Source organism: Tupaia chinensis, unplaced genomic scaffold (genome assembly GCF_000334495.1).
Source record: "Tupaia chinensis unplaced genomic scaffold, TupChi_1.0 Scaffold138235_1, whole genome shotgun sequence".
NCBI classification, from domain to species: domain Eukaryota; kingdom Metazoa; phylum Chordata; class Mammalia; order Scandentia; family Tupaiidae; genus Tupaia; species Tupaia belangeri.
The window spans coordinates 3,097,621-3,109,191 of NW_006198133.1; the positions used below are offsets into that span (position 1 = coordinate 3,097,621).

Here is an 11,571-nt window from a genome sequence, read left to right on the forward strand (position 1 = left end):
CCATTCTCCTCTTGGGATCTTGGGCACACACACATACGTGCCCGGCATGAGTTTAAGCTACTGGGTCCAGGACTCAAACTCCAGTTGACTACATGGGAGTTCAGCGACAGTCATTATGCTAACTGCTGGTCCCCACATATTGCTATTTTAAAAATCAGTTTTTATTGATATTTAAAAAATACTTTCTAGAAACAGAAGGTGCCATAGTGTTTGTTAAAGCACTGGACTCCCACATGGTCAACCACAGTTTGAGTCCTAGACCTGGTGGCTTGAGACTCACACCAGACATGTATGTGTGCATGCACAAAAAATCCTAAGAGGGAAATCGAGGAGAAGGGACTGTAGTATGACCATCCCGCCTCGAAGAGTAATTTCTCACTTTCTATTTCTTTGTCTCTCCAGTGAGTGCACACGCCCTACGGCAAAAACCCCTGGGAGGAAAAAGAGCCTTTCTATAAACAATTATCAAATTGTTCACAAAATCAACTACTGGCCACAGATTTCTAAAATATATGATAGAACCCATCACATTTATGAAACATTAAGATGTTTTGTAAAGCTAGTTTTCCATTTGGTGGACTGTAGTGGTTTGCATTCCAGACCTGGAGGCTTGAAACTCATGCTGGGTGCATGTGTATGCATGCCCAAAATCTCAAGAGAAGACTGGAGAAGAGACTGTGGTATGGCCATCCCCATGGGGGGTGATTTCTCACTTTTCTTTGGTCTTTCTCTGTATCTCACTTTCCCTCGCTCTTAATCTCTCTGAAGAATACACATGCCCTACAGCAAAAACTTAAAAAGATAAATTAATTAATTAAAGAATAATTTAAATTACACTTCAGTTCCCCAAAAAACACCCATAACTCTTCTAACCCAAAATAATTATAATATTATGTAAGATAGTCTTTCCATTTTTTCTGTGTGTGTGTGTGTATCTGTATGTACACACACACATTTTACTGTATATATAATATATACACACACTACCTTTTACTTTATTAAAATGAAGTAATACCATAATACTATTTTACAAATTGCTTTTCCTACTTTCACAAGATATAACATGAATTCTATGTCCTCTTTTCAATATTTTTATCACCCTGAAAAATTATAATTGTTTGTGATTGCAGGTACCATTCTTTCACCATTTTTTTTTAATTTAACTTTTGAATGGGCAATATATTCAGTGTTTAAGAAAACTAAAAATGTAAAATATAACAAGTAAGAAGTTTCTCTTATAACTCAAGTTTTAACCTCCTCCCCAAAATCTAGCCTCTGTTATTGACTTCTTGTATATATATTTTATTTCTTCACTATATGAGAGCAAGCTTAGAAATACACTCTTACACCCCCCCAACCTGTTTATAAATGTAACCTAGCATAAACTCTGCTTTGCAGCTGAGTTCTTTTTATTAACAATATGTGTTGGAACTCTGCAATCACCTAGAAATTGCCCCTAGTCACAGGACTCCACAGGATAGGCCACCATAATCCACTTATCTAGCCTCTATTGATGGAAATTCCCATTACTTTCAGTCTCATGATATCGCAAACAATGCCGCAGTGACTAACTAGAGTGACACCATCTTCCAAATACACAAACACAACTAAAGAATAAATTATGGAAGTGTTATTGCCTAGTCAAAATTTCACAGTTTTGACAGATTCTGCCAAATTGCTTTCTACAGAGATATTTTTCCATTTATAATCTTCAAAAGCACATTATTGGGACCAGCAGATAGCATAATGGCTATGTCGCTGGACTCCCACGTAGTCGAGTGCAGTTTGAGACCCGGACCCGGTAGCTTGAACTCACACCGGGCATGTGTGCGTGCGTGCCCAAGATCCCGAGAGGAGAATGGAGGAGAAGGGATTGCGGCGTGGCCATTCCCCCTGGGGGGTGATTTCTCACTTTCTGTCTCTCTGTCTCTCTCTGTCTGTCTGGCGAGCGCACACGCCCTATAGCAAAAACCTCTCAAAAAAAAGAATATGGCCTCAAATCTCAGTTCTCCCTCTTATCATTTCTGTTATCTTTCACAAGTCATTCACCATTTTCAATGTCAGCTTCTCATTCATACTATTGTATGGGGTTACTAACAATACTTACATCATGGAAGTAAGGGAAGGGTAAATGAAGCAATGCACATAAAAACCTCAAGAAGGAACCAGTCCATGGCCTGGTGGTTAAGGCTGCTGGATCCCACATGGCTGACCACACAGTTAAAGTCTCAGATCCTGTGGCATGAGAAACATGTCACACACATGGCATAAGTGCCTAAAACCCCGAAGGGAGAGATGGAGGAGAGATTACAATACAGCCATGAGAGGGAAGAGAAGAAACTGCAGTATGAGCATGCCCCCTGGGGCTGACAAAGAAAGTTAGCAAGAGGAGAGCAGGCGTAGAGGAGTGAGAGTGAGAGGCTATTTTACACATGGCTGTCAGAGAAGGCCTTTCTGATGAAGTGACACTGGAGCAAAACGTGCAGTTAAGCATAGGCCATGTACATGTCTAATGGATCTGCTACTAAGAGAATGATGGTAACAATACCTTTCATCTTCCAGATCTTTACACCGGCTCTAGGAGGCAGTGTAGGAAAAACTAGCCAGTGGATGGTGAGGAAGAGGTTGCTGAAGCACCTACTACCTTTATTATCATGATAAAGTTAAATTATCTAACTCTGATTGCCTAATTCTCTGCAGCTCTGAGTGAAAACGCAGGATATGAAGACTAAGACTACCTTGACCACTGTATCCTCCAATTAGGCATTATGATGATAAACAAAACTTTTCATGAGTAAGAGTGGAAATAAGTGGGAGAAGAAATAAATCAGAAACAGAAATTATATGAAAACCAAAATAACATTCATTATGTAGGCCAACTGAAGTCTAGCAAGATGGAAATTAGATATTTTATAGCATTATATAGTCAAAGACATTAACTTTTTACACAAATTAAATCAAGAAATAGATTTCTGTTATAAGACCACAAATAATGCAAAGGAAAAATGCATGACAGATATTACCACCGTAACAAAATCCATATCAATTTGTTTTTCAGTCATAATTGAAAATGATCTAACCTTCACAACCTATGCTTTGTTACCTTAAGGAGGAACACGATTCTTTAAATCAAGCACATAACAGTATTTATAACAGATTGAGATAATGACTTGCATATTCCACATACCAGTACTTTGGGTTAGGTTAATAGCTAGATGAACTTCAAATTTCCACCTCATAAAACAATCCTATACAGCCATTTGATCTCCAGATCTTCCAGGACACAGTTACTCTGACAGCTAATGCTCCCAGATGATGAGATCATCTGCTCCACAGTCCTGGGGCTTGGGGAGAAAGAGTATCACCGACCAAGTACCTTCCAGAGAACAGAGTCCATTATCTGGGTTCATTTCATGGAAAACTTTATACAGTGAGGATGTAGCTCTATGTGAAATTACTGTCTTGTCAGTAAAGCCAAAAACGTCATAACTTTTCCTTATCCCTACTCAAGCCCATATCTGTGTTTTCTCTTCTGCACAACCTTGCCCCTCATTATAGACCTGGCTAAGCCTATAGACAATGCAAACACTGGGCTGGCTTGTGAACAAGGTGCTGATAGCTCACAACCTAGTTGTGTATCTTGTCAACCCAACATGGGTAAAAGTATCTCCCTGCACTGAATTTTATTTGTACCGGAAAACACTGGAATCAGTGTCTGTGTGTCCACACGTATAATTAAGTACACAAAACTCTTGTCTCTCAAAGCACTGGAGAGAGGGCATGGTAATGAAAATAATGTTAAAGATGACTCCTCGGTTTATGGCTTAAGAAGTGGGTGTCTATGGGGGACCAGCAGTTAGCGTAATGGCTATGTCGCTGGACTCCCACGGTTCGAGTCCCAGACCCAGTGGCTTAAACTCACGCCGGGCACGTGTGCATGCGTGCCCAAGATCCTGAGAGGAGAATGGAGGAGAAGGGATTGCGGTGTGGCCATTCCCTCTGGGGTGGGGGGGGATTTCTTGCTTTCTATCTCTCTGTCTCTCTCTGTCTTTCTGGTGAGCTCACGTGCCCTATAGCAAAAACCTCTCCAAAAAAAAAAAAAAAAAAAGAAGTGGATGTCTAGTGCTGCCTCTTAACCACAAAGGAGGAACAAATTTTGGAGTGAACGATGATAAAATCCACTTGAGATAAAAGGTAGAAAAACTGGCATTTGGAGAAAGATAAATATCAGGTAGAAATATAAATATGCAAATTACTGATGTATAAATAATAAATGAAGCCATTAAAGTAGATCATCTTGACTAGAGAGAAAGATTTTAGAATTCTGCAAAACAATAACATTTATTCCTAGACAGAGGAAACACTGGCAGACTTTTTCTTTTCTTTTTCTTTTTTTGCTGGAGAAGAAAATGTGATAGTCTCAAACTGAAGATTTTTTTAATGGATTTCTATAATTAAGATGGAAAAGAAATGAGTAAGAAAGTATTAACAAATAATGAAGCCCTTCCTGGTTGCACAGTCAGTAGGAAACAGCAGCGCTGGGTGCCACATGGCTAACCACCAGTTTGGACCCCCATTTCAAACCCCTAGTTTGAACACTAGGTGCATACGTGTCCAAGATCCTGAAGAGTTGGAGGGCTAGGGAAAGGGGCTGGCAGCATCACATGGGCCTGTTTGGTAGGCTTTCCCCCCATCTCTTTTACTCTCTATCATGAAAAAAAAAATTTTTTTTTGAAAAAAAAAGAATGGACCAGTTTCATAATTCTAAGAAATTGTTCAAGAAGACCAATTCCTTAGCAGAGAATTAGTGTGTGAAGCATCTGACTGTCAAAGTCTCCCATGAGAAGACTATTAAAGCCCAGCTTCTCAGTGAAGACTTACTTATGTAATCAAAGTACAACTATAGATACTATTTTCTAGAATAATGAATGGAAATACAACAATTGCTTTTTCAAAGATCCAATTAGTCGAATCTAGACTATGCACTGGCACTGATAGAGCCAGCACTTACTTCAAATTGGAGGTCATCCCTAGATGCAGAAAATCAAACAAATAGGACCAGCCATGACAGCACACGCTAGATGCTGCTACTCAGCAAACAAAGGCCTGGGATCGACCACCAGGTCACCCTAAAAAAGCTGGACATATTGGTGAATGCCTGTGGTCCTAGCTATGCAGGAGTCTGAAACTGAAGAATCACAACACGGTGAAACCTTGTCTGAAACGCCAGACACACACAATGTTTTTAAGAAATCAACAAACTGGGTCATCTAGAAATATGCTTGTTAAAGAAGTTGGCCAGCTCCATGTTTGAGTCCCAGAACCGGAGGCTTGCAAAACATACCAAGCACTTGGCATTAAGGAAGCTGGCCAGCTCCATGTTTGAGTCCCAGAGCCGGAGGCTTGCAAAACATACCAAGCACTTGGACATGCATGACCCAAATTCTGACAGGACAGAGAAACTGTGAAGAGATTGTGGCAGAACCATCCCTCTTGAGGGGTGTTTCTCTCTCTCTCTCTCCCTAGAAATCACACAAATTCTCTAGCAAAAATTAAAGGAAAATACTAACAATTATATTCTATTTATGCACTGTTCCTCCTATCACACAGTACCCAAAAGAAAAGACCCCTACCAAGTGTAATTCCTGAGTTATTAAAAATGCTCAGAAGCTAAGTCAGCTCCTATTTTACTTTGGTCTAGACCCCATAGTTTTTACCTTAAAAACAGCAATCTTCCTATTACCATTCCTTTCCTCACATATCTCTGAAAGCACATGAAAGTCATGTGGTTCGTGGTAGATCTTAGAGGTAAAGAGGACCAAAACCAATCTCACCCATTCCCTGGTTCTGATGGAGAAGTTGTGATCTACTGTCTTTGAGAAGAGTAGCATAGTTTCCAAAAGTCCCAATTGCATATAATACAAAATAAGACTAGCATCAAAATTTAAGTTCAAATGTACTTCAAATTGCGGGACACTTTGTTTGACTTCTATAACCTAGAATCTTTTATAACCTCAGCCTTTCAAAGTATAAACATTATAAAGTGAAAAAGAGTTTCAAGTCTTTAAAGAAAAACTTGAAAAAAAAAAAAGAAAAGAAATACAGGAACCACTCAAGTCTTGAAAGAAAAACTTGAAAAAAAAAAAAAAAGAAAAGAAATACAGGAACCAGGACATTAGTATCCTAGTACCGAATAAAAAGATAACCCATCTTAATAAAATCAAGGAAATTCCATGCTTCAAGCTCTATCATACTAATCACGTTTTTAAAAAAATTAGTTATTTAACTTAACATTATTTAGCCATTTAGCTATTTATTTTAATTTGCCCAGAGAGGGACAGAGTGGGAGGAAGGGAAAGTGAGAAAGCAAGCCACCAGGTCCAGGACTCAAACCACGACTGGCCATGTGAGAATCCAGCGCTCTTAACCATACCACCTGTTGGCCCCCTAATCACATTTTTGTTTCTGAACTTCAAAGCAAATAATCTAAGAACTTTAAAATAAACTATCCCTTTGAAACAATAAGAAATATATATTTGCACTTACTTTAGGAATAGGATTCAGCAGAACTACACCCGATTTCTTAGTGATGACCTGCTTTGTTGTATAGTGATGGTCTATAAGTTGTGGGATGTTTGAAAATCCAGTGCCTTCAAATCGATACAGATTCTGAAGAGAGAAAACAAAGTCAACATGTGTCAAGTCAACTGCAGAAAAGCTGTATTTACTGATAATTCCAGTTCCATTTAAGAAAAACCATTATATTCAACAATGTAAATATACATAACACTATTGAACTTTTAAAAATTGTTAAGATGGTTCAAAAATAGATAAAACTCCAACTTATTTAAAAATCTAACTTTTGACAAAGTGATTTTCACAATTATTAAATCTAATTCAAACTGTTAATAAAGAGAAAAGAAAAACTAACAAACAGACCTGAATTGCATTTTGTTAAATGATAGCCAAAGGAAACAAAACATGAGATACATTCAATTTAGAGGGAAACAAGAGAATTACATACATCTACACACATGTTCATTCCACCTGATAAAACTTTGAGTATCACAAATAATGTCTGGTGTGAGGAAGTATAATATATTTTTTTCTTTTTTTGGAGAGGTTTTCACTATATGACACGTGTGCTCGCCAGAAAGACAGAGAGAGACAGAGAGATAGAAAGCGAGAAATCACCCCCCGGGGGGGATGGCCACACCATGATCCTTTCTCCTCCATTCTCCTCTTGGGATCTTGGGCATGTACGCACACGTGCCCGGCGTGAGTTTAAGCTACCGGGTCCAGGACTCGAACTGTGGTCAACTACATGGGAGTCCAGTGACATAGCCATTACGCTAACTGCTGGTCCCAATAATAAATATTTTAATACCACCGATGATGTGTTTCCTACTTGTTATTACAGTATTGACTTTCAATTTTTATATATGGCTCATTACCTAAAGCTCTCACTCACGCACCTCTAATACAGAAATGAAATGGGCCAGTGGTAAAACTGCAAATAGCAGCGTGCTCAGTCCTTAGCACTCTCGATTCCCTATCATGAACTACGTGGCACTTCCCCAAATTCTGCCAGCACCTCTCTCCTCTGTCTTCATATCTCAAATGGACCTGTGAGTAAGTTCTCATATGGATGAACTGAGAGCAGTAAATGTAGCAAATAAAACATATCCCGTTAGTCATTTTGTTTTTAAGTTTTTTTTTGCCATGGGGTAATGTGTACCTGCCAGAGAGAAACAGAGAGAGACAGTGAGAGGGAAAAGTAAGAAATCACTCCTCGGGGGGTGGGGAGGAATGCACGCTGGATTTTGGACACACACGCACATGTTCCCAGTGTGATTTTCAAATTATCAGGTCCAGGACTTGAACCATGGTCGACAATGTGGGAGTCCAACGCTGTAACCACTACACCACCTATGGGCCTCTACATACTGTTCAGTGCAAGCAGCACTGCAACTTGATAAGCGTCATCGGATTCCTCACAAAGAGCTCACACGTACATACCTGAGAGAGATGTACAGAATAGATATGGATGTGCCCTGTTTTAAGGAAACTGTTCATAATAAGAACTTTCAAAATTGTCTAAATTGGGATGTTTTGTATTACTAAAGATTATTTTTCCAGTTAAAATGAAAAAATCTCAAAGTTCCTTTTCCATAGTATAAAATAAGACTCAATTTACCAAAACTTCATTTATATACAACTTTTAAAATGAGTATTTCTGTTTCATCAAATAAGGAACAAACATGCAATAGTTTACAGGGACATTTAACTATGGAGTATAAGTCAAGTCAGGGCAGTTTGTGTCAGGGTGAGTTGAATCAGGGTGGTTGTTAACCGTCTGTCTGAAGAGCTTTTTGTCCATTGAAGTCAGACCCGTCATAATATGTTAGCACCCAGTTTTAGACTATTTCACACCAAAGACGCTGATATGTTTCTAAGTGTGCAATGCACCGAGTCAGAGCTCTTAGGCTCCTTAGCTGGTCACTGGATCCAGAAACATTCGGATCTTCCCAGTGTAAGTGTGGGGCTTGTCTAAGCATTAACACTCAAACCTCTGCCCCAGCATATGGTACATGGCAAACTCTCAATTCTCAAAACACCACACAGGTACAAACCTTGCATTACAAAATCGATTCCAAATCAGAATTCAGGAAAAGAAAAACTTTCAAAGAATACTTAAGCTCAGATTACATGGGAATTATGATTATCTGTAAATAATTCAATTATCCTACAAGAAAGTCTGTTGTGAAATTGATAAGAAAGGAAGGAACGCAAAAGTTCATAGATACACAGGATGGAATAAGAACAATAATTAAATAAAAACAATATTTCAGCCAAATATCCTGTTACTCTCTTTGTCTTCCTTCAGTCTCTACCCCAACATACCAACCAGGGGATCCTGTTAGAACAGAACATCTCACTGGTTTGCTGAGAATTCTCGTCTCCCTCAGAATAAAAGCCAAAGTCCTTATCGTGGTCTGGAAGACCTGTACGACCTCCCCTCTCCTGCCTGGTCCCTCTTCTCTGACTACTTCCCCTCTGTGTACTCCCCGCCAGCCACGTTCTCTTCTTTGTTCTGGAAGAAGCTAGAGGTACTTTCTCCTCAGAGCCTGCTGCTTTGCCTCTTGGATTAATTCCCCAGTCACAGGAGTAAGAGCTCCCTTACTTCCTTCTTAAAGGACCTGGCTACATTAGACAACGCTGAATATCCATTTCTCATGCCAGCTAAATTGCTCAACTCTTTTTCCTTATTGAAGTTTTTCCTTAGAACTTATTACTATCTAAATATAGTAATATATATTTTACTTAACATTTTTGCTAGTTCTCATTCTAGAATGTAGGCTCATGAAGTGATAATGATTTTTTAAATTTGTTATAGGGCATGTGCGCTTGCCAGAGAAAGACAAAGAGAGAGAGAGAGAAGAGATAGTGTGAGAGCACCCCCAAGGGGATGGCCACACCACAATCTCTTTTCCTCCATTCTCCTCTCAGGATTTTGGGCACACATGCACATGTGCACAGTGTGGTTTTCAAGCCACTGGGTCCAGAACTCGAACAGCATAGTCAGCCATGTGGGTTCTAGCTACCTTAACCACGATACCACTGGCTGGCCTGAGGTGATAAATGTTCACATTTGTATTGTTCGTTACAATATTCCCATGGTCCAGAACAGTGCCTGACATATATCATCTGTATCAATAAGCATGCCGATGAATGAAATGAATGCATATAAAATGATTATGAAGTTAAACAGGCAAATGAGCCAACTTAGAAATGAATAAAAACTGGAAAGTTTACATAGGCACACACTCAAGACACCTAAGTACAATGTTTCATAAAGTTAGTAATCAGATGAAGTTCACGCAGAATGAAATTTCAAATAAGTTAATAAATCCAGTGTCTTAATGTTCTCAGGTAAAATTCCAATATATCCCTTAACTAGAGAAATATTCATAAAAATAATGAGGATTTTCGGTTTCCTTTCCTTTCCTTTCTTTTTTTACATTGTCAGAGGGTGCATGCGCTCAACAGAAAGTAAGAAAGAGAGAGAGACTGGGTCTCGAACCATCCAGTCAGCCATGTGGGATCCAGCTGCCTTAACCACAACACCACCAGTTGGCCTCAGTTTGTCTTTCTTAATTTAAAAATATTTATCATTTTAAATTTAATTTTTTAAAGGAATTATCCTGATGTCAGTGAAGTTCTGAGAGTCAGAGTCCATGCAAATCCTATGAATCACTTTCTTAGAGGTGAAGATACAGTAATGGATCTAAAAACGATGTGAACTCTATAATTAGAGAGTTCACCTAAATAACTAAAGGCCAAGAATAACAGCATCAATGCATTCGTTAAAAGAGTTAAGGCCTTGTTTCTTGGTGCACTCAAAATTCTAAATATTACCTTTGACTTTGTATAGCTCTCTATAAATTTCTTGTGATTTAGTTGATCTGAGGTTGGTATTACATACTGAAGGTGTATTTTTTTGTTTGTTTGTTTTTGTTTGTTTTTTCTACATGTCTTTAACAATAATACAAAAGAGAGAATCCGGACTTACTTTTAAATAAGGAACTTCCCTTAGGAGCTAAAGTTGCTAATAATCCTTTTTTTTTTTCTTCATGCTAAAGGATATAAAAATGTGCAAATGCACATAAGCAAAAAGAGAAAAAGAGAGAGAGAAAGCAAGCCCCAGTGAGGGCTGGTCATGCGGCAATACACTTTCTTCCTATTCTCCGTGGTGTCAGAATCTTGGGCACACACATGTCCTTGGCACGATTGCCAAGCTTCTGGAGCCAGGACCTGAATGTTGGTCAGCCATGTGGAATCTGGCTTCCTTTGCACAGAGCTTAACTGTGGCACCATAAGGCCTCTTGGTTGCTGATGGTCTCTGTATGAATTCCAAAAAAAGCAATTAAAAAAGTGTATAGAATAATAGAATGGAGGCCAACATGGCAAGGTGGTTAAAGCAGTTGAATTCCACATAGCCAACTGTGTGGTTCAAGTCCCAGACCTGGTGGCTTCAAAAGTATGCCAGGTATGAGTGCATGCACAAATCTCGAGAGGAAGGAGAACTGAAGAAGAAGGGACTGAGGCATGACCATTCCCCGTGAGGGGTGCTCTCTCACTTTCCCTCTCTCTGTCTCATTCTCTCTGTCTCCCTCCGGTGAAATGACATACCATCTGGCAATTGTTTGTTTACAAGTCTATGGTAAATTTCTACAAATTTATAATTACACTATGAAATGAATTTCTATGAAGATAATTCTGTTATTATATTTTTAAATAGCATATAACAGTAAGTATTAAGTAAGACATAAGTAGAAAATAGATATGTCAGTTTTTGTCAAAGTATATAGAATATATTTAAAAAGCCTGAAAGACTATATCTAAACATTGAGCCCATAAGGAGGTGTTATGAAGTATACATTCCATAACACGTACTTTAAATTTTTACCAAAAGCATGTATTACTTTCATTTTTAAAACATCTATTACACCTAGAATTTGAACTTATCACTGTATTACTTAAGAATCACCCATATACATAGATGAAAAA

The 11,571-nt window shown here is 38.7% G+C and overlaps 1 protein-coding gene across 1 annotated transcript in view; it reads right to left on the minus strand.

Moving 5' to 3' along the window:
• LOC102491813 (tyrosine-protein kinase Fer) overlaps window positions 1-6,669 on the minus strand; it is a gene marked incomplete at its 5' end in the record, with an annotated part of 266,259 nt that extends 259,590 nt beyond the window's left edge. The window contains 1 exon segment of the mRNA XM_006161117.3: window positions 6,547-6,669. Within this exon segment, the coding sequence (XP_006161179.2) occupies window positions 6,547-6,669 (123 nt within the window).
• Between the last annotated feature and the right edge of the window lie 4,902 nt (window positions 6,670-11,571).